Here is a 23,965-nt window from a genome sequence, read left to right as displayed (position 1 = left end):
ATAATATAGATTAACTATTAAAAAAACCTTTCTAGATAAAGAGAAAAGGTATTAGACATTTACAGAGCAGTGAGCTAGAAGATAGCATGAAGGAAGTGAAAGAAATGGAATTGGGAATGAAATTAACTGTGTCAACAACTTTGCATGTTCACTTGGTATGAAATGGATAGATGAGGAAACAGACATGAAAGTATTGCCACAAGCATATTGTAAATGGTAATTAAGACTGTATGAAATGTATCAGTTCCAGAAATGCTAACAGGAAGCATGCAAGTTTTGTTTTGTGTCTGGTGAATGAAGTAATAATGGTAGATGACGTGGTATAGGTTGGCCAAAATGCAGAATTTTTGACCTCACCCTTTCAGAATGAGATTGTCACATTTCCTTCTGTGCCTTCTGCTGCTCTTGCTATCTTGGTCATGTTACTTTCTCCTCTGGGCACCCCCAGTGATTCTAGATCTCTTTTCTTTGCAATTCATGTTGCTGGTTCCACTGTCTCCTTCATGTTCTTAGGTAAACTTGTCTTTGGATGTTTATTTATGTGTGAGATTTAACTCTACAATGCCTGATACTGCTGTTACTTTTTGCCTGTTTTTCTCTCCAATTCCAAACAAATATATTTGGATCTTACTTTCCTTGAATCACATGATTTTTAATTGGTATATTAAAAAAAGAAAAAAGGAAACCCCCAATAATATCCTCATAGGGAATCTAGCAGGTTTTTTAATGAAAGCTACTATTTTTCCCTAATTTTCTGGTAACTGATTACCTATTGGTTCATTTCCTAAGTATATGACCAGTACCTCTGATCTCTAGCAGCCTTGCTTGTGTTTCTGGAAAAAATGCTCTTTTTTTTAAAAAAAAACCCCACTTCTAAAAATAGGTATTAGTAACTGTCCAGAAATAATTTAATGTCTTAATAGAATATATCCCTTTTTCATCATAATCCACTGTTTATTCATCTTCTGATATTCAGTTTTGTAAGAGAGCTTTTAGGTAAATTAAATGGCAAATTATTTTTTCCCTAATTGTACTAAATTTGTTTTCTGATAATGTAACTGAGATAAATTTTGAGAATGTTGATGTTAAAATTTAGCAGTATTTACAAAGTTTTACTTGTATAACATTGTATGTGCACAGTAACATTTTAGAGAGATGAATATATTTGTGAGTGGTACTTATTTGTGCTTTGTATTCTGTCATGTCTCTCTCCATTAGGCAAATTTTTTTTTTTTTTCCTGTTACTATCCTCAGTGAAACAGCTATACAATTAAATGGAAGTTTGGTTAACACATTTGTCATAGGCCATGTAGCCCTGAGGTTTCTGGGGTTTCTCTGTGAAGGGAGGATATGATGGACTGAGGTTGGTTGAGTTTCCTGCAGCTGAGGGTTTTCTGGTCAGAATGGAAAGAGCTCTGGTTTAAAGCTGAATCCCAAGTTAAGGCTCACTGCAGTGGCTTGGTAAGAGCACCTAAAGGCTGCTTCCCTTCCCTGCAGTATGGTGGTAAAAGCCTGCAATACTACAGTCACTATCCCAGTCTGATTCACCTCTGATTTTTACTCTCTGCCTTCTTTTGTCTGCAGAGAGTAAATACCAGTTATATGAATTATTGTGGTAAAAATTTTTTAAAAATTGGATGAATTCAGAGTTTTTGTATAAAATTATTGAAATGCCCACAGGAGATAATTAACTGAGGGTGGTTATCAAAACTGTCTAAGCCCACTTTGGTTCTCTGATCTGACCAGAAGTTTAGTACTCAGAAATAAGAGGGATTTCCACACTGCCAAGTGGAATTAACTGTATTAAGAAAGATAAATAACATTTCAGCTGCTCAGTCCTTGAAATTTTCTAAGTTGTGAAAAGTTAAAATTCTCACAGGAAAGCAAGATAGGAATTTAATATCAAACAGAGAGGAATATTAAGGAGACATAACATTGTAATGACTGTGATCCTCAAATGAATGAGTAAATCTGAGTCAAAACAAATAATTTTAATACAATTTTTTTCAAATAGAATAAAAACCAATTCCACGTATAAAATGTGTAATGAATTTATACTCACTGTTTCTAAATTATTTTTAAAGTTTTTACAGTAATTTCACAACAGTAGTTTTTTTCTGGTTTTGAGTATTTTAAAAACCTCAGAAATTTTTACTTCCATGTTACCTGTTCTTGGAGGAACTCTGCTTTTTATTCAGATGCATATCTACATTAATAAAGCACACAGTCTCTGTATATTAATGTGTTGGATTCTCAGCAAGCAGTGCATTGGAAAAGTTAATTTAGACTCAAAGGAAAGATACTACTCCTTACTTTTCCCCAAAGTTGTCATTAGTTGAACATTGAATACCTACAAGCTCTTTCCTTGTTGGGGTCTATTGTGAAATGTTGCCCATTGTCACATCAGTGTAAAAACTTCCACCAGCTGCAGCAGAGCCAGTATTTTTTCTGTTGCATCAAAAGGAGTTTGCAATATTTCCAGTAACTTACCGTAAACTGTAATAATAGAAAACCCAAAACCACTACCAATAAGATGCCTGCTAATGAAGTAATTTCAGGTACAAAGTCTCTTCATCCCCTTTTCATAGAAACCCATGCCTGATTAACTGAGTTTCAAATCATTTGTCAAATAATTGTGAAAAAGTTCTTAACTGCAAACCTGTTCCTATCCTAACACAAGAAGAGTGACTGACACTGAACCCCCCAAGTATTTTCATTTGCTGCCTCCATGCAGAAACTGTAGTCATCAGCTAAACTGTGATTTTTCTCCAATACCCCTCACTAAACCATCCTTGCTGCTAAGAGCATGATGAACATGATCACATACACTGATCCTTCCTGATTTAGTTTATTTCTATAAAAAAGGTGTAGACAACACACATGATCATACTGATACTCTGCGTGTTTATTCTGTTTATATTATAGAGTATCAATGAGGACCTAATGTCCATCTCCTACACAGTGATAAAACAAATATACAGTGCTGCTTTATGGATGCAATACCAATACTCTAACTGGTATTTTTTGGTAAATATTCAAAAGGTGACACAGACGGAGTTACAGAAATTTCTCACTGTTTGTTCTCCAAGTCCAGAAAAAGACTCACTCTATCATAGTTTGAGTATTTGTGCCAGTATTCAGATATTTTAAAGAAAACAAGAGGCCTGTGGCATCCCTGCTGTGTTCCGGTAAAGGCACTTCTAATGCAATTCTGTCCCATTGAGTTGAATTTATTTTGACTTTTAGCAAACCAATCAAGAAAACAAGGGACAAAAATCCAGTAAGTAATACCATGAGCACAGGGAAGCCCGGGACCATCCGAGTATTAGCCTCAGGGCCTTCAAGGCCTCAGACTTTTGTCTTTCCTAGTAGTCATCTGGGATGAAATCTCAAGGACAGAATATTTTTATGTTTTTAGTTTTTGATTTGTATTTTTTTTCTAATATGTAGTTGAAAAACTGTCTTCACATGTCAACTTAATTCTTCTTTTCCACCTTCATGTAGCTCTTGTTTGTGTACTAATATTACTGATTGTTTCTTGTTTCAGCTATTTGTACAAGAATGAAATCCAGTCAATTGACAGGCAAGCATTTAAAGGACTTGCCTCTCTAGAACAACTGTAAGTGCCTTTTCTCTTCTGTGCTGTCATCTCCATGGTTCCCCTGCAGAGGAAAAGTGCACGCCTTGATCAGTACATCCTACCTGCATGCTCTGCATGTCTGCACTCCCTGGGCTGGGCAGAGAGCCCTATAATCATTTGCATGTGAAAAAAGCACAATTGATCTCTGTGTCAAATTCCTCATTTCTGTGTTTGTCTTTTGTTTGTGATTTGCATTCCTGATGTCCCTATACATTGTTACATAGCTTTGACAAATGAGAATTTTTGTGGGAAATGTTGAAAACTAATGTGTATTGCTTAGAGATAGATTCTGCTTTCATTTCTGTAGGTTTTTATATCACAATTCCTTTGACTGCAGTACTTTGTTTTATGCAGTGTAACTAAAGCTGAACTAGCCTCTTGAAGTTTAACCCAGTTTTGTTATACTTTGAAACAAGAATAGATTTTTTTAATAAAAACCTTGCTATTATTTATATGTGTTAATCATTTCCATATATAGATGTTTAATAAGTTAGGAAGTTTGTCATTTACAGTGTAGATGTTTCAGTAATATCCTCCAGAAAGATTGATTAAAATCAAACTTCTTTTCCTGTATAATGAAGAATAATTTCTACTGAAAAAGAATGAGGAATGCAGTCCTAAGCATGACAAACCCAGTTGTATTGATTCCATTAAGTTTATAATCACTATAGGAGAGACATTGAAGTGCTGGCATGAGTCCAGAGAGGAGCAGTGAAGCTGGTCAAGGGGCTGGAGCACAAATCCTGTGAGGAGCAGCTGAGGGAGCTGGTGTTGTTTAGTCTAGAGAAACAGAGGCTCAGTGGACACCTTATTGCTCTCTGCCACTACCAGGTGGTAGTGAGCTGGGGAGTGGTCTCTTCTCCCGGGTAACAAGTGACAGGACAAGAGGAAATGGCCTCAAGTTGCACCTGGGGAGGTTTAGATTGAATATTAGGAAAAATTTGTTTATGGAAGGAGTGGTAAAGCATTGAAACAGGCTGCCCAGGGAAGCAGTGGAGTCACTCTTGCTGGAAGTGTTCAAGAAAGGACTGGACTTTGAAGTCATGGTTTAGTGATGAACATGATAGTGGTGCTAGGTTGATGGTTGAACTTGAAAATCCTAAACGTCTTTTCTAGCCTTAACAATTGTATGATTCTATGATCAGAAAGCATTGCTCTACATTCATTGTGGTAATGTTTAGAAAAAGGAAAAAGTTGTCAATGTGTAGTTGTTTCAGGCTGACTACCAAATAACAGTAGTCACCAATGAGTTTTGTAGTGTATAAATTGGGGGCTGAATATAAATTTTTAAACTCTTGAAAGGTATCAGTGTATTACAAGTTCTCTATATGTATCATTTTCCTTGTTACTGTCAACCTCTAATGGATATTAGTAGACATAGAGTATATATGAAATAAAATGACACTTCATATGGGTACAAAATCATGCATGCTCATTTTAGAGTGCAACAGATACCTTTTGAAGGAAGAGTTTCTCTATAATATAGAACTATTAATTATAAAATATATTAAAATATGTAATTTTTTTCCTTAACACCTTTCTCTTCCTCCTCCTTTTACTCTAGAAATTATTACTGCACCGTACTACACCAACTGGTAGGGCTTACTTGCATGCTAATAGCAATATTTAATTTCTGTGTGGAATTTCAAATACTGAGGCCCATTTATGGAATTACTGATGTTTCCAAAGTTATGTTCTTCCTCATGCCACAAGCCTTATATACTGCAAGTGGCAACGTTTGTCCTTTTTTCTTTTGTTCTTTTTTCCTGTTGATCTATGTTATGACTGAAAAACATAAATCACTTTGAAATATTAATGCCTTCTGGGTGCACTTTTCCACTCTGTGGCAGTTAAACCTCTCTGCCTATGGAGATATCACACTGTATCAGCTTAAGCTCGAACTTCTGAGACATCAACATTATTCGGTATGAAATGAAATTTCCAACTCGGGGTTTGAGTCTGATCTCTAGGTGGGAAGTATGGAAATGGAGCCTGGGACAGTCACTGCTCATTGCCTGCCCATGTGTCATGGCAGCACCTGCAGCTCCCAGGGGGTGGAGGGCAGGTACTTCCCCACTGCCTGCAGCAGAACTCACTGCTTTCTAGAGCTCTTCTTCTTCTCTCCTAAACAGAGAGCTTGCCAGGAGGGAAAATGGGAGCACATGAAGCCAGTGGCAGGCACAGAAATCAATTTAATGGAGAGTACTCTTTGAGATTTTTAGTTTGTAAGAGATTTGGAATTTATGCATCTTTAGCATAAAAATATGTTCTGATTCTACAGGGTCTGTTTAATCACACTATCTTTGGAGAAAAACTGCTGAAAAGACAAGAGTTACTCTTGGCAAACAAGTTCCCAAGTGTCCTGATTTCAGTTTTAAACTGTATTGCCTACTAAGTCGATGTTTCTGCATTTGAGGTCTCTGTGGCTTCAAGTTATCAAACACATTTTGCTACTGGTTGTGTTAGCCAAATGCTCTTCTCAATGTTCAGCAGAGTTCTCAGAAGTAGACTACATTTCAAGGAAAGACTTGTTTCATAGCAATTTCTTGTACTCCAGTGAAGCAGAATTCAACTGATAGTTGCATTTTTAAAACACACCTAAACAGTAAAGCAAACACATTTCTGGTGATTGTTGTTGCTTTAACAAAAACTAAATGTAGTTAGATTTAGGAGGCCTGTTGCATGTATAAGGGACAAAAAACCCCAAGTATTTACTGCAGCTGGCAGGTTCCTCCTTAAACCTCTGCGGCAGAATTCTTAGCTGCTGATGTAGTCAAAATAGCTTTTCCTTTGGAAATTTCTGCCAAGGGAATAAGATCTATGAATCAGATCTTGAAACCCGTTTGTGCTAAATTGTGTGTTTGTGTGTAAATTCTGAAGAAAAGTCGACAGTTTTAGATACTTGAACACATTGAGCCATACATATTTCATCAGCTAACTTTTCACCTGTGGTTGGCATGAAGGGACAGAGTCAGCTGATGAAAAGTAGATGCTTAGTACCAGTTTAGACACTGTTAAATCTGCAAGACATATGTTTGGGTCTGGCAAAGGCAGCAGAAAGCTGCAGGAAACTTACATTTTTTCAGAGCAGCAGCCGGAAGGCAGACAGAACACCCGAAAGGCAAGGAAGGCTGCCTCTGTATGCTTGGGCTTAGACAACTGCTCTGTGCCTCTGTGTGCCTGTGCTTGACAACTGAATCCCACCTGAAATGTCACAAATACCCTGCCTGGGAGGTAATGAGTTTGAATCCCAAGATCTAACTCTAAATGGAGTCCATTTCCAGATGTGTATTGCTTTTCTTCCAAATATCTGGCATATTTTTGAGATCTCAGCTTATGAGTTGTATGTATCAGGGACAAAAAGTGTACTCCCCAGTATTTAAGTAGTGGGATCCCCAAACACTGATGGAATTATTAAATCTGTTTACCTAATCCTAGTTATGCATTTTCTTTTAACTTTCATATTAACATACTAATTTTGCTCTTTATAAGCTGTTATTAGTTATGATGTAGCTTATGAACATATACACATATTTATGGGGAATTTATAGAAAAAAAGCATTAACTAACATATAGTGATGCAGTTTGTTATATTAAGTTTATTTCCCTCAATTCAATTTTCAGTATTTTTGAAATGTTGCTATTTTTTGTCTTATTTTATACTACAAGTCCCTGATTTTTGCATAACTGTATGTCAACAGTTATGCACATGTAAGACAGTGGAGTCTGTGTAAAGTTGCTGATAAACTATCTATGGGAAGGAATAATGAAAGATAATTAATTAATAAACAAACAAACCCAAAAGGTATGATGGGGCCTTGAGAAGTATATCCTTATTATTCTACAATAAGATCAGCTAGGGACAACAAACTGGAAACAGATACTCATCTAGCCTTATTTTAAAAGTCCTCAGAGAGTATTCCATAATTTCCTTAAGTATCCTGCTCCAACATTTTATATCATTACTACAGCATACATTTAAATCTTTTTCCTTGTGGTTTAAAGCTGCTACTTCTTGTCCCTGAGCAGGGAAAGCTCTGATAAATGTGAAAAATATATGTTTGTTCATTCTCTTTCAAATAACCCAAATGGCAAACATGCTGTTTGAATATTCAGAACATAGATTATGCTCAGTTAATGGGTTAGTAAGTACTTCCCCAAAGATGTGATGATACTATTAGAAAAAGAAGGTTGGCATATATGATAAAAGTCCTCCCCCACAAAAAATACAAATCTACATAAAATATAATACTAAATTTAGTGCTGTGAAAAATGCCACTGGGACTGAATTTTACTGTAAATTTTTGTCCTACAAGATTAATAATAAGAAAGAAAATCTATACCATGCTTATTTGATAAAATCTTTATTTTCCTCTTGGTGTGTTTCATTTGGACTTGTTTCCCCTATAAGTATTTCCTTTCCTTCTGTTTAATTCTTTATAGTGAGTTTAGAATTAAAACAGAAAGACACATAGGTATTTAAAAATCACTCTTGCATGCTTTTGCTTTCAATTTTCATTCTGGAAGTCTTTTTAATATCTAATTTATTACATGATACTACTATTTTTAGAGTGTTCTTTACTCTGAACATAAAAGATGCCTATAAAGATATGCTGGTGTGAGATTATTTCCTGAATATGATTACCTTTAAAGTGAATTTTAAATCCAAGAAATTATCATATTAATTAAAATATTAAAACATACTTTTACATAACATTAATGTGCTACATAGAAGAAAATAATAGAAGTGATAAACCCAAGTGATAAAACAGGATTAAAGTGTAGGTCATAATGCCAAGAGTTTTTTATTCTCTTTATTATAGATTTAGAATACAATCTGGTGTCTGCATCTACTTATTTTGAATTACACTTGGTAATTATTTTGGCCAGATATTTAACACCTTGTTCTATTCATAAATTGCATGATAAGTTGCTCAGGATTTTTTAGGCCATAATTTAAGACCTGAAAAACCCAACTAGCTTGTGTAGCCCAACTGCTATGAAGCAGTTAAGAGTATTTTTCAGCTGGATTTCATGATTTGATTTTTTGAGCTACTTTAAACAGCATAATATCTTACGAGGTAAAGTTAACTGTTACAATGCTCTTCAGCATCTGAATTATTGTATCTGTGATGATGTGTGTTGTAAACAAGGCAAGGTTTATAACAGAGAGGTTTTTTAAATTTGTTTGGAAAAACAAGATGAGCTTTCAGGCACATAAAGTATTCATTACATCTGCAATTTTAATAGTCTTGAGTACTAAACAGCCATTATGGGCTGCTGCTTTGAGTTTAGCTATGTATACACTACTTAAACCATCTGAGAGAGGTATTCTTTTTCTCTCTTTCTAATTTTACCTCTGATTCATGGCCCTGAAGAAGGAAGGGGTTGTGTGCCTCAATGTGTCTGCTTTTACCAATATTATTTGTTGTTCTAATAAGAGGTGCCTACAAATCTTGCCTTGTCAATGCCAAAGAAGTACAAGAAATTGATATATTGGGAATATAAAGAGATGTGTTTGCAAGGTGCTCATGAAGCATAAAATTGCAAGTAGAATTAAGAATGTTGAATAGGAAAAAATCACTGCTGCCTGCAAAAGAAGTAGCGTATGTAATTTTTTTGCAAAATGAAAGCTGCTTCAGAAGTAACAAACCGTATAGTTGTGCCTAGTTTTTCCCTTTGTCCTTTTTCATTGCAATTTTCCCCACCTTGCCTTGCCCCCTCCCAAATGCTGCTGATGCTGGAAGGTGGATGAGCAGAGCCCTGGCTCTTGGCAAGCTGTGCCTGCCCACCTCATGGCTGGGCCATGCCTAGTCTTTGTCCTGGCAGTCCTTCCTCACTGAGGTCTCTCTTCTCTCTGGCGAATCTAATGAACCTTGCAGTAAATATCTACCTTTGAGATCTCTCATTTTAATTTAGAAGAAATTACCCTGTATTTTCAAAGAGGAGATGAAAACTGGCAGTCACAGCATGATGATGCAGTTCTTTATTCCTTATGCTAACAAGACCATACTCTATGCTCGATATACTCTGTGGCCATGCGTTGCATTGGCAGTAGGCAGACTTGACACTCTGATGTGCTTGATCACTCCTGTGCTGATTTATTGGCTTTTTCTGTGGTCCCCATTCACTGCTCCCTGGCATCGCTCGCTGGCTCGCGCTCGGCCTGGGAGGCTGCCAGGCACGTGCCTGGCTTCCCTCTGCGCGCGCCTTCCAGGGCTCCCTGCAAGGGCTTGGCCAGAATCGCCGCTTCTTCCCTTTCTCCTCTCTGCTCAGCCGCCATTTGGCTCAGCGCAGGCCAATCCCCGTGTCCTTGCCCTTTTCATGATGAGGGATTGATTTTTCAGGAGATACTGAGCTCTGAGTTGTTCTCACTGTTTTCAAATGACAGGCTTTTTCGTTCTTCAGACCACAGTGATTTCTGTATATGCACATTCTCCAGAGGTTCCTGAGTTTGTCAGAGGTCAAATAGGAAACTTAAGGAGTTTTGAATACATTGGATATAACCAGGATCCAAGGTCTATTTATAATTTTCACACTTCCTTGTGCCAGCGTTATCTATTACATCTTGTTTCCTCATCTGCAAGGTTACGGAGTATCTCCACAAAATAGTCGCTGCTGGAATGATCCTGCCTTTGCAGTCCATTTTCACAACAGTTACAGATTAATAGTCTGGCTAATTGTCTTGTTATGTTAACTTTCTCAGTTTTACAGGATTAAAAGCTGTATAGATTTATTGTTGTGTAATATTAATAGCTTACATAAGCATCAACAGAGCATCAAACAGCGCCAATTGCTGAGAAGCCCTTTGTCTAAAGTAAAATTAGTCAAACTTGGGTTTATACTACAAATTTGGTTTTGAGAGCATTAACAGCTTTAAATGCCAGTGTTCATGGACTAGAGAAGGTTACTTCTCAGCATTTTTTAAATTTTCACTCACTGAAATGAAAACATTTTTCCACGAAAAATGTTATTCTACTGGAAACTGTAAATGTTTGCTAAATAACCTGTAACATTTTTCTTATAAAAAATAATAATTTTCTCCTTTCAATAAATTTTTTCAAGCATGCATACAATGAACATTAGGCTTGGCAAAATAGTGTTCAAAGTATTATCTCCAAAATCTCCAAAGCAATGTTTGGGTATTTTTGCTTATATATGTACACACACACACACACACACACAATGTAGTGATCCACAAACCCTTCTTTGTTTGTCATGTCTTTTATTTCTCAGATTCAAGTATGAGATTCAGATGGTAACAGAAAAAAGCTGCTACATCACTATGGCCATTTAGATCTGTAAACAGCATGGAAACAATAAATTCTTTAAAATATTTCACCTTCATTAAGAAAATTGTTTCAGTATTTTTCTTTTTGTTTAACATATTTTCAGGTATCTGCACTTTAATCAGATAGAAACATTGGAACCTGAATCCTTTACTCATCTTCCAAAACTTGAAAGGCTGTAAGTTTGTTTTTCTTGGGGTAAGATTCATAAGACAGCTTGCTTCCTTGTTTGAATTAAATCAAGTGTTTGAAACTAAAAAATAATATTTTTATCATTGCCATAGATTGTTTTTAATCCAGGTTTTTTGCTGTAACTACTACATAGTCTTTCCAAGAGCACTTTGGTGAAGCTGACCTTAGAGGTGTGCAGAAGTGAGCATTGCCTGTGGTATATTTTTCTTTTGCAAAACTATTTCCCAAAGATCTGTGATTCATGTTTGGCTAAAATAAATGTTATGAATGAAGAACTAGACAATTTATTTAGGATCCTTTTTTTAAATTTCTCATTTGAATGTTTATGAACTCCCTTCCTTGTGGTTAATTACGGCTTCTTTTTCCCCACATGGACACACCCAAGTACACCTTGGAGGCCACTTAAAAATTGCAGACAATGAGTTGCTGAACAGGTTCAATTTTTTTTTTCTTAAATTTTCTTAGATTACTTTCTCTTGAAAACTGTCCAGAAGAATGTAAATGAAATGAGTGCATCACAAAATCTGAATTATTACATGCATATTTCTATGTTTTTAACAGGTTTTTGCATAACAACAGAATAGCTCATTTGATTCCTGGAACATTTAGTCACTTAGAATCTATGAAAAGACTGTAAGTAAATTGAATTATTATTGAACTAATGAAATCTTAAATAAGCCAATTAGACTGTATCTCCTCTTGCAATATTTATCTTCCTTCCAAATGCCTTTTATGGTGTAATTGTTTTAAATATTAAATATATTTTTTTTTCAACTGTACTCCAGTTGTTTATGTGCATAGATTGAGAACATTGTTTCATATCTATTTTCTTTAGTTACTGACTAAAGTTTATTTCCTATATTGAGATTGTTTGTAATCATTGTTTTATAGACTAAATAATATATATGGATTGTTCTTTGTGTGGTAAAAATAATACACATTCTTCTAATAAAAACTACCAGAATACCTATAGGCAAGTTAGCATCACCAGTATGGCATGTTGGCTATTGTCTGTGTTCACGGATAGAGGTGTTGCTCCATTTAAGACCCGTGCTGTTCCTAGCAGAGTGGTTGAGGCTTACTAACAGAGCTGTGGCTGCTCCTTGTTTTGTGCAGGCGTTTGGATTCAAACGCTCTTCACTGCGACTGTGAAATCCTGTGGCTGGCGGAACTGCTCAAGACGTACGCGGAGTCGGGTAATGCTCAAGCAGCAGCTACCTGTGAGTATCCACGGAGGATCCAGGGGAGATCAGTGGCCACGATAACACCAGAAGAACTGAACTGTGGTGAGTTTGCTGCTTCCTGATTTCTTCTTTAATGGGTTGCATGTACCTAAACTGTATATTTTTGGAGGGCTAGAATTTATTGTTCTATTTGAAAACGCTGACCACCTCTGGTTAATATTGGTTATTTCCAGAAATCTCTCTGTGTTCCTTCTCTGTTTTTGTGTGCTTCTGACAGAATTGATTGCTTTTACCCTTCAGCCTGTCTTTAAAGAAACAAATAGTAACCATGTTTGAAATTTCCCCTTGAAGAATTAAAGGTGATTATCCTGAAGGAGTTTATTTCTCCCTTTTATATTTCAGTTCTGATCATAACAGGATTGTCAGCTAGAATCTATGGTGTTGCATTAATATTATTTGGTGTCCTTTATTCCCTTATATACAAGGGAAAGAAAAGAAAGAAGCTTTACTGAATTGCTCCTGATGACACAGTTCTTGCCTTTAAAATATTTGTTGCTGTTGTAGGAATCGGGGTTGGGCCACTGAATTATTTTTTTACTCAGTAATAATTACAAGGAGTGCCCCACACAGGCACTGAAATCCTCTGTCACTGAGGATTAATGGACAAGCACCTTGGTAATCTTTATGTTTGCCTGTATTCCTTCACCCTAGGGGTGCAAAAGCTTGGCCCCATGAGCACCCTGGGTCTTGGCCCAGCACCACTTGTGTTCTGAAATCAAAATGTAGATTTCTCATCAAGCTATGGGCATTTGACTGTCCTCCTGCATAATGAAGCCAAGGTATAAAATAAGTAAATTGTCCTTTTGGTTATATGTTGGATATAACTCTGATCATGAGAACTATGCCCACAAGCATCTACAAGGTTCTTGAGAAAGATGGTACAAAGGGAATTTGGTGCAAGAATAATGCACATGGCATCCTAGAAGCTCTTTGCATATCTAAGGAGCCTGAATATGGAAGCTGCAGGAAGCAAGCTGTACAAATTACTCTGTGAGGCAAGTTATGCAGTTATGCACTGATACTTATCTAGAGGAAGTTATTTTAAAGGGCACTTGTACTTGCTGCTTTAAAGTTTTTCCTTCATAGGCAATTTGAGTCTCTGTCCAAATAAATAAAACAGCCACTTTAGAACCTGATACAAATTTGTGCAATCTATTTCTAGTCTGCTAAAAGGTCCTAAGGAACAATGAAGGAGGTCAGAAATCCCACAGTCACTTTTGCACAGGGAAAAGTGCATTTAATCCTAATCATATTCACATTTTAAGTCAAAACATTTGTGAAAAAATATTTTTTACAAAATTTATGGTAATATTTTTATTTACCAGTTTTTAGTAGTTTTAAAATAAGTAAGAGTTCTTTGTACATTTTATTGTTGATATAGAGAGGCCAAGAATTACATCAGAGCCTCAGGATGTGGACGTTACCTCAGGGAATACAGTGTACTTCACTTGCAGGGCTGAAGGCAATCCTAAACCAGAAATTATATGGCTTCGAAACAAGTAAGTATAAAAGAGGAAGAGAGAAACTTGTACATTTGCCTGTGTGTGTGTGCATTTTGGGTGCATGTCCATGTGCTGTATATGCTAATATATGAAATAGTTACAGATAAAACATACTATAATTAAAATAAGCATATGAAGTAATAATGGCCCATATCTTTTTTATTATTAATTCTAAACACTTAAGAGCTGCTAACTAGAAAATAGTATTACTCTAACACTGTTTGTAAGATGTTCAGCTGCAGTATACCTGCAAAGCTGCTCATACCTGTAATACTAAATCATTTTTATATAAGTACCAGGCAATCCACTGTGGACATGTTGCATGTAATGTTGTGGATTACTTAGCATTTGCATATGTTTTGGGGCAGAGCAAAAGCTACTTTTTTTAAGGACTCCAGCTGGATAGAATTAAAATTTCAGAGAATGTCCTTCTGGAGCCCTAGCTTCTCAGAGGCAGCTTCCCTCCAATGTGTAGCTCTGTGCCAGGAGAAGAGAGACATCAGTTTCCAGGCTCCTCAAACCCGTACATGGAGGGCAGGCAAGTCCTTATATCGTAAGATTGTAGTGTAATTCAGGTTGGAGGATGTCTCCATTGCAGCTTTCTGCTCAAAGCAGGATTATACCAGGTTGCTTTATCCAGATAGGTCTTAAAAGCCTCTAAGGGTGGAGATAGAACAAGTTGTCTGGGCAACCTGCTACATATCTTTTCCTCACCACTTAGAACACGGGGGAAGGTTCTGTAAAGGATGACTATCTTTCAACAGCCCAGGGCCAGCCTGCTGCAGAGTGCCTGCTCAGGCTGTGCCCAGAGCCTGGCTCCCTCCAGCAGCACTGGGCACAGCACAGCTGAACCAGCCTTGTGTCGGCACATCTCCCCCTTAAACTGGTGTGAACTTACAATGGACACATGAACTGTGAGTTTGCCATCAGCAAATCAGACTTTGGCTTAATTATGTTCTTATACAAATGGAGAACCTGACCTGGAACATAAATTCCCTTACAGTTTATATAAAGCATTTTAGTTTGTTAGTTGCTGATAAAATGGCATGGTTTAGAGTCCTGGTTCTGTATCTTCCTGCTGATGTCAGTGAGAATCCCATGTGCAGCAAGGGTACAGCATGTATGAAGTATGTCAAGAACATGAACTTGAATGGTATAATTATTTCATTAAAATTTTCTCTGGCTCATGTACTTTTTATAATACACAAAGAAAACTTATTCAGAATACACATGAGTTTTAAGAAGAAATTTGAGCTTGGGGTGAGCGATTATTGACTCTGGCTTGTTTCCTGGCTGCATGAATGAGAGCAAAGATGTTTGCAAAGTAGTTGAATATGGCAAGATTTCAGTCAAAAGCCATAAGCCTGATGAGGAGTATGTTCAATAGATCAGTAGGCTGGGTTTTGTACATAGGAGGTGTGATCTCATCCCTCCTCTGTGCTTTCTTCATCATGTAGTGAGGGGTGGACTGAGAAACAGTTGCTTTAATAAAACCCCTTAAGACTTAGTTAACGTCACAGAAACTCATCCATGACGTAGCCTGAAGACATGATCTTAACTTATATTTTAAACCAGTACAAATTAGAATCAGGTTCATTAGTCCTCCTAATCCAGGCATAAAGATGATTTTATAGCAACTAACCTCTCTCGTAGTAGAAAGTATCTTGAATGTTGAACTTGCATGACATACTTCCAGTGGAAAAAGTTTAAATTGTTTTGCCAACTAGAACAGCCTTTTAAAGATCAAGTATGTGTATTTTGTTCACTTTTTTCCCTGTAAGCTTTTCCTCATAAAATTGTTTTGGCTTTTCTTTTTGAAGATGTTGTTTTTCCTCTTCTTCTCTTTCGGAGAATATTTAAAGTTCTACTATTTTATAACAAAGTAAAACTCTTTTTTCCCCCCCCGCAAGCTATTTTGGGTAATTTATTTATTTTCCTGGGTTTTATTTTTTGGCAGTTTTCTGTACTTGTGATTTAAAGGTTTAACTCTAGCAGATCCTTTTCTTCTCAGTAATGAGCTCAGTATGAAAGAAGATTCCCGTCTAAACTTGCTAGATGATGGCACATTGATGATTCAGAATACTCAAGAAACAGACCAAGGCATTTACCAGTGCATGGCAAAAAACGTGGCTGGAGAAGTGAAAACTCAGGAAGTTACTCTTAGATACTTTGAGTCACCAGGTAAAGAACATTAAGTCTGAATTTTGCATTCAGATGGAGAGTTGTTTTCATAATAAGATTGTTTAAAATTAAAATACTTGGGTGCTTGACATGTAGATTTGTTGGGCTTGGGCATCATAAGAACCAGATCATGAAGCTTTAACATCCCTAGAACAAAAATGCAACACAGCTGAATAATTAATGTTTATTGTAGATCCGATTTTGTTAATTGTCTTGTAGGCTTTAGAAGGGTTAGGAAAAGAGATTGTTACATTGCAACATTTCTCAGTGCAATAATGTTCTCTCTGGATACCTGAAAACCACAAGCTGCTGAACAGGCCACTCATGGAAGCTTTGGCACACTGTGCAGACATCCTTGCTCAAGAACCTTTTAGCTCTGTCTAGGCAAGGCCTCATGTTTGCAAGGACTAAATTCTTGTCCAGGACTGTAATGTTTTTAAAACACAGACTTTGCTGTGAGAACATTTTGTTTTGACACACAGCATCAGGTAAACTTAAAATGTCACTGCAAATTACTCATGCACTTGAGAAAAGTTACTTAAAATGTCGCTTAATCAGTTTTGGCTTTTGTGCGCTTACAGCAATTTTTAGCCTGTTTGTTTTCTGGGACTCAATATCCATGCCTCTGAAGAGACCTTTATAAAGATCAGTGTAGGAGAGCAAAAAGTTTGAAAATTATTTTAATGAGAGTTGAGAAAAAATATCAGTGCAATTGTGAGCTTTTGTTTTTATCTACTGACGTCTGCAGTTAGATTAGACTTAAAGCAACGCAGAGTTTGCATTGAGAACATGGTGGAACATGTTGGAACACAGCTATTAAAACCCCCCTAGGTGTCCCCAGTTATAGACTATATTTGTCTAAATTAGAGCTGTGCAAGCTAAAAAGCTGCATTTAGGCATTGCTGTTTTCTCACAGCCCGGCCAAGTTTTGTGATTCACCCACAAAATACCGAAGTGCTGGTTGGAGAGAGTGTTACCTTGGAGTGCAGTGCAACTGGGCACCCTCAGCCACGAATTACCTGGACCAAAGGCGACAGAACCCCTCTACCAAATGACCCTCGAGTCACAATAACTCCATCAGGAGGACTTTATATACAAAATGTCAAGCAGGAGGACAGTGGCGAGTACACCTGTTTTGCAACTAACAGCGTAGATAACATCCATGCGACTGCCTACATCATAGTCCAAGGTAAATAATGTTAGGCTAGGAGCCACATATTACTTGATATTGTGTGGGTTGACAGAGCCAAACTAAAAGCATCAGGGTTTTTACTTTTAATTGTACCGTTATAGTCCATAGGGATGTTGCTATACATTTCACACAGAGTAAGATATTATATACTATTTCCCTGAAAATTTTCATTGATTATTGTCAGAAGTTTGATTTTTTCGAATGTTAATTTCCTATGTTTTGTTTGTATGGAGGAACAAACAAGCAGTGTCAAATTTTGAATAATTAAATATTTTCTGTAACAGGCAGCAATGCTAGAGATTAGAATTTGTGCCTGGAGAACTAGAAATGGAGGTTTGAATACAGATCTGTGCTACTTTTCTTCTGTAGATACTTCAGTGAATATGGAAACATTTTCTGCTGAGTGTGATAGAAATTATCATTCTGCCAGCAGAGGCATTAGCACAGCTTTTCTGCAAAGCAAAAGTCAAAGTATTTGAACTTGTGATTGCAATAATTTTGGTATTGCATGTCACTAGTGTGATTATAAAGTGTTTGAGAACATCTATCAAAAGTCCCCTGTATATATAAATAATATTTTTTTGCAAACACTTTCATGCTGGAACTTTTATTTCCAAAATACTTTGAGTAACCTTCAAATTTTAGTTTGCTTCTGTTCTCATGATAAAGTCCTTAGCTGGCAAACTGTTAAGACTTCAAATGCCTTGTTAATGAGCTCTAAAGCTGTACAAAGCAACTTGTCTGTGTGGTTCGTTCATTTATTATTTACCAATTGATAGTTGTGTTTTGAGAGCTGAACAAATCACTTCTCACATTGGTATTGCACAGTGTTGCTGCAGAATCTGGCTCACACTCCACTCATTGCATTCATGGAAGAAAACAAGCAGCTCAGGAAGGTTTTGATTACATTACATTTTCTTCACAATTTAGCTGGGAAGTTCTGAGCCAAAGAGAAGAAAGTATTTTTAATCCAGGGAACACTCTAGTTTGATTCTACAAGTCTTACCTTTTATTTTGGATCTGTGACAGTAGATCCCATGTCTTCACTGACATCAGGGCCAGGTTTTGAGGGAGATGTTCCTTTTGCACAAGTGGCTGCCCTAACTCTCTTCTCTTTAGGAGTCACAATATAAAAGAATTCCATTAGCATCTCTCTTCCCACTAGTATGAACTATTTCAACTTGCACAGGAAATAGTATGTAATTTTGTCATGCATTTTTCAGTTGTTTTTTTTTAAAACAGCTTTATTTTCTCTTTGGTAGCTCTACCTCAGTTTACTGTCACTCCACAAGACAAAACAGTGATTGAGGGACAAACCGTTGACTTTCCTTGTGAAGCAAAAGGTTACCCCCAGCCTGTTATTGCCTGGACTAAAGGAGGTAAGTGTGTTCCATTCTTACTTTTAAACTACTAGGATAGTCTAGCAGGCATATTGGAATCACTCCTTCATTGAAAAGAACCACATGTATTTGTTTAGATTCTTCAGTCTCTGAAGGGAACAGTTTGTTTTCTGCTTTAGCTGAGAAAGGCAAGGTGTTCCACAGAAGGCAGCTGCCCACACATTTTTCATTATTAAGTAAAAAGGAGTCACTAAAATATGTGTCCATAATAGATTCCCAATAATAAATGTTTAAGAAATATGTGGCAAATTGCATGTAGCAATATGTATCACTGCTGTTGTACTGCAGAAGAAATGGAGATGGCTCTCATTAACTGGAGGTCTGAAATAAGGTGGGATGTGCTCTCTTCAGAAACCAGAACAGTCCAGCCTGTAACTGGCACCAGTGTGCCAGCATCCTGTCACTTAATGCACATTGACAGACAAAACCGGGTGCACTCTGCTGACTGTTTTATCAAGTTTTGGCTCTAAAGGCATTAAGCCAAATCCAGCAGGAAGAAATACTGTAGTGGATGTTTTATCGGTAAGCAAAATTTCTGGTTGATTCAAGTGAAATAGCTCTAGGAGGCAGAACAACTCTTAGGAAATTCTAAACTATGGTACATAAAGCAGATTCTTAACAAACTGTTGATAATTTTGATTCTGATAATGTCCCTGTTTCTCCCTCTGCTTAGAGTACTCCAGCCATATGAAATGTCCAGAAAGTAAGGATAGGGTACACACACTGATGTGCCTTCATTAATCTTATATTCCATTAATTTCAGGGCCATGAGTATTTTTCTGTGGATTCTCTAGGCCTAGGCACATGAGATGAATTGTGTCTTACACACATGGCAATAATATGTAATTAACAGTAGCACATGTTGGTGTTTTTATGCCTTCTCATTTGGATGCTTTAGCATGCTCCTTAAATGAAAATACTTATTTCTACTACAAACAGAGAAAATATCAGCATTATGATTGTGTGCATATCTATAATTTGTTTTCTTTTCATGTTTATCTTCTTAGAAGTGAAGGTTTCAAACTTTTTTTCTAGGTTTTTTTCTGGGTTTTTTTTTGTTTTTTTTTTTAATGGGGTTTGTTTGGTTTGTTTGGTTTTTTTTGTTGTTGTTTGTTTGTTTTTAAGAAACTCTAATTTTTTAATTTAATTTTAATTAAATTAAAATTAATTTAATTCAAAAATTAATTTAATTTAAATTTAATTAATTAATTTAATGTTTTATCAAAGTTAAAACTTCCTGGTTTTCCCTTTTTCTGACACAAATGGACTTTGTTGCTGTAAAGAGCAAATGATGCTGTTGTGTGTTTCAGGAGGCCAGTTGTCTGTTGACAGAAGACACTTAGTTCTATCCTCTGGAACCCTGAGGATTTCCAGGGTTGCTCTGCATGACCAGGGACAGTATGAATGCCAAGCTGTCAACATTATTGGATCTCAGCGAATCGTTGTATACCTGACTGTACAGCCTAGAGGTATGTTCTCCATGTACAGCTGCTGGGAAGAAAAAAAAAAAGAAGTATTTAAGCTTACACTAAAATGCACAGTTCCATGTGTGCTTATTTCCATGCCTTTTTAGATCCCAGGTGGTTTCCAATAAATAACATGTCTGGATACTTACCAGTATTTGTACAGGGTATCATTCCTTTAGAACAGTCTTCTGGGAAGGAGGTTTATCTGATATAGTGTTTTTTTTGGTAAGAAGTGGAGGTTTGCTTTGAGGATGACAGTATTCCTATTCTTGGAAAAATATTTTATTTTGTGAAAAGTCTAGTTCCAATAAGGCTCTATACTGTTAGTTAAATAGTGTTATTAACATAATGTTTTATGTCCAAAACCAGAACACTTTAGTTTACAGAAGTAGAATGAACTTCTCAAAGAAAAGTATTCCTTATACTGAAAAAAAAACTGGCAAAAGAAAAGTCCTAAAAAACCAACCCAAAACTTTTTTTTTATGGTTTTCTTCAATTAAATCTAAGTAAGGTACTTCTAGAATAAATTATAATCATATTAACATTCATATTCATATTCAATTTATTTGAGTACTTGGATGTTTAACTGAATTCAAGGAGATAAAACATGTAATTCAAAGCATTTCTTTTTACTGACCTAATTTTAAAATGTATATTAGTGAAAAAGGCTCAAATGAGCTTAGAAGTTTGTCAGAAAAAAATTCTATTGATTTTTTCTTAGTTAAGAGTAGTATTAGGAGACTGATTTGTCAAAGTTGCGATGATATTTTTTAACCTATATAAATTGTTGATTAAAATGATATAAAACAAGTATCAGTTTAAAAAAGTTTTATAGCTGTCCAGCTGTGTTAAATTTTACTGGACCTGAGTAAAGTTTAATAAAACAATTTTTGTGCAATTCAGGTTACAAAATTCAGTCATCAAAAGACAGTAAATACAAGATTGAAGGCTGAATATGCAGCCTTAATTTGGAGGTCTCCACAGATTATTTGCAATGCTGTTTTCAATTGTGCAAGATGAGAAATTTTTTTCTTCTGGGCTTCTAACAAAAGGACTGTTCATCTGAGGAATGTCTAGTCATTGGTCACTGTGGTTAAATCAGTGTTAATGAATACAGATGGATGGTCCAGGTCTGTTTGCTTGGCATTGTGCAGCTCACATCCACAGACCCAGACTCTCTTACCTCCCAGTGCTGGACAGCTGCCTCTGGATGCCTTGTTTGAACTGGTTTCTGGTCCTTGACAGCCATTTGTGTATTAGCAGTAGGGCCAGATTTGGTTTGTCTGCAGTGGAGCCAAATGCTTCTCTGTAAAAGCACAGCCCTCCCACTCCCTGCTGAATATCAGTATCATGACATCTATAACATATCAGTATATGTTCCAGCAGAAACAGAATTCTTGATGTCGTCATAATCCTGTATGTGCTTTTCATGATGATATCTGTGTCAGGCATTAATCTGGATTTGAAGAAAATGAGAATTTAAAAATACATTAATTTTATTCACATTGGATTTAGGTTAACAGTGCACTCTGTCATTATAACTGAAGGTGATTTTCTGATGTTTTAAGGGCTGAGGCTCATAGGTGTCACAAAGGTAGGAGCTCTGTTGAGACTCAGTGCCTCAGCAAGTCAGGCTAAGAGACTCAGTTGTATGAGTTGTGGAAGGTTTTTCTTTTTTCATCTAAGAAATGGCAGTTTTTGCTACTTAAAAAATTTAAAACTTAAAAAAAGTGACAGAAGTTAATGCAATATTCATTCTAATGACTTTGTACAGATTCAGCTATTAACAGAATTTTTTTCAGAGCTCTAAATTAATGGAACTTAAGTGGTTTTGACAACTAGTTGCCTATTATGTTAGAAGTTAAGAGTGCTTTAAAATCACCCTGAAGCAGACATCAGGAATAAGGCCATAGAATTGTTAAGGACCTTTAAGATCACCAAGTCCTACTGTCAGTGTAGCACTATGCCATGTTCACCATTAATCCATGTCTTTAAGTGTCATATCCACACATTTTTTGAACACTTACAGGGATGGTGACTCTACCACTTCCCTGGACTTCTGTTCCAGTGCTTGACAACCCTTTCTATGCAAAAATATTTTCTTATATCTAATCTAGACCTCCTCTGGTGCAACTTAAGGGCATTTCCTCTTGTCCTGTCACTTGTTACCAGCCCTTCTCTGGACACGCTCCAGCATCTCAATGTCTTTCAAGTAGTGAGGGGTTCAGAAATGGACACAGCACTTGAGGTGTGGCCTCACCAGTGCTGAGTACAGGTGGACAGTCCCTGCCCTGGTCCTGCTGGCCACACTATTGCTGATACAGGCCAGGATGGCATTGGGCTTCTTGGCCAGCTGGGCTCACTGCTGGCTCATGTTCAGCTGCTGTCACCAGCATCCCCAGGGCCTTTTCCAGCAGGCAGCTTTCCAGCCACTCTGCTCCCAGCCTGTAGCACTGCAGGGGGTTGTTGTGATTCCAGGGCTCCTGGCTCTTGGCCTTGTTGAACCTCATACAATTGGCCTCAGCCCATCTATTCAGCCTGTCCAGCTCCCTCTGCAGAGCCTTTCTACTCACCAGCAGATCAACACTCCCGCCCAACGTGGGGTTGTCTGTGAACTTGCTTAGGGTGCACCTGATCCCCTCATCCAGGTTATCGATGAAAATGTTAAACAGGGCTGGCCCCGATACAGAGCCCTGGGGAATACTGCTTGTGACCGGCCACCAACTGGGTGTAACTCCATTCACTGCCATCTCTGGACCTGACCATCCAGCCAGTTTTTTATCCAGCAAAGAATATACATCCACACCATGGGAAGCTAGTTTCCTCAAGGAGAAAGGAATTTAATCTCTAAAACAAAGTTGTAAGCAACTAGAAGCGTGCAGATAGACTCATATAATCGATTAAGAAGTGTTCAGTAACTGATAAAAACAGAGTGCTGACCTGTTTTTTGATCATCTTTTGCACCAGTTGTATTTCATACTTCATCAGTGTATCATTTGGCTTTTTTAGTGACTCCTGTATTTGCCAGTGTTCCCAGTGACATGACAGTGGAGGTTGGCACAAATGTTCAGATCCCATGCAGTGCTCAAGGAGAGCCAGAGCCAGTCATTACATGGAATAAGGTACTACATATTCAGTCATTACAGAAAGGCAGTGGCCTTTCCATCTCTTCATAATGAACTATTGAAAGTGCACATTGTCAATTTGTTGCTTCCTGTGGTGTCTGAAAACATTACCTGAAGTTCAATCAGTAAGTATTTAATATGGAGCATATATATAGATACTAAACCTGAATTTTATATAGATAAATATACATATGTAGTTATGCAAATTATCATGCAGACCAGCTAAAATTTGTAATGTATGCCTTATAAGGTCTGTGTATTTAGTGACAGGTCTGTGTGAATAACCTACTAATATTCACGCTGTTAAAGATATTATAGGTATAAAACAATAAGAAATGCTGTATTGGAGCCATTTTTCACTGTTAGGTTGAGACCAACCCGGACAGGCTTTGTTTACTTTCTGGTAACCTCTTTGATTTCAATTGGTGTAATAATTGCTATATCAAACTATAGAATATTAGCAGAGTTATCAATGAATTAATGAGTTGCTAATATTGATATTAATTTTTTCTGATTATATGCTTCTCTTCAACTAGTGAATATTAGAAATGTACTTTAATGAACCTTAAATAGCTTCTAAATGCATAGCACATGAAGAACTGATACATATAGAGCTCTTGAGATCTATTTCAATTGGTCAGTTTTGAGAAAAATAGAATACATATGTTCTCAAGAGGTGCTATCTTATTTTTGGGTCATAGATTTTATGTGGTGAAAGCCTATTAAAATACTTT

General features: G+C 36.8%; 1 protein-coding gene across 3 annotated transcripts in view; it reads left to right on the top strand.

Moving 5' to 3' along the window:
* PXDN (peroxidasin) overlaps positions 1-23,965 on the top strand; it is a 90,637-nt gene that overhangs the window by 37,262 nt on the left and 29,410 nt on the right. The window contains exons 4-13 of one of the 3 annotated variants that reach the window (XM_069011512.1): positions 3,548-3,619; positions 11,036-11,107; positions 11,683-11,754; positions 12,238-12,407; positions 13,747-13,864; positions 15,879-16,048; positions 16,965-17,237; positions 18,503-18,619; positions 19,951-20,109; positions 23,116-23,228. In XM_069011512.1, the coding sequence (XP_068867613.1) occupies positions 3,548-3,619; positions 11,036-11,107; positions 11,683-11,754; positions 12,238-12,407; positions 13,747-13,864; positions 15,879-16,048; positions 16,965-17,237; positions 18,503-18,619; positions 19,951-20,109; positions 23,116-23,228 (1,336 nt within the window). Of the gene's footprint in view, positions 1-3,547; positions 3,620-11,035; positions 11,108-11,292; positions 11,556-11,682; positions 11,755-12,237; positions 12,408-13,746; positions 13,865-15,878; positions 16,049-16,964; positions 17,238-18,502; positions 18,620-19,950; positions 20,110-23,115; positions 23,229-23,965 lie in introns of those variants that run through there. The other 2 variants (XM_069011513.1, XM_069011516.1) reach the window with 2 other exon arrangements.

This window comes from Aphelocoma coerulescens, chromosome 3 (assembly GCF_041296385.1).
Source record: "Aphelocoma coerulescens isolate FSJ_1873_10779 chromosome 3, UR_Acoe_1.0, whole genome shotgun sequence".
In the NCBI taxonomy this organism is placed as follows: Eukaryota; Metazoa; Chordata; class Aves; order Passeriformes; family Corvidae; genus Aphelocoma; species Aphelocoma coerulescens.
Note: the sequence above shows the minus strand (reverse complement) of the source record. Positions and strands in the feature narration are given on the sequence as shown.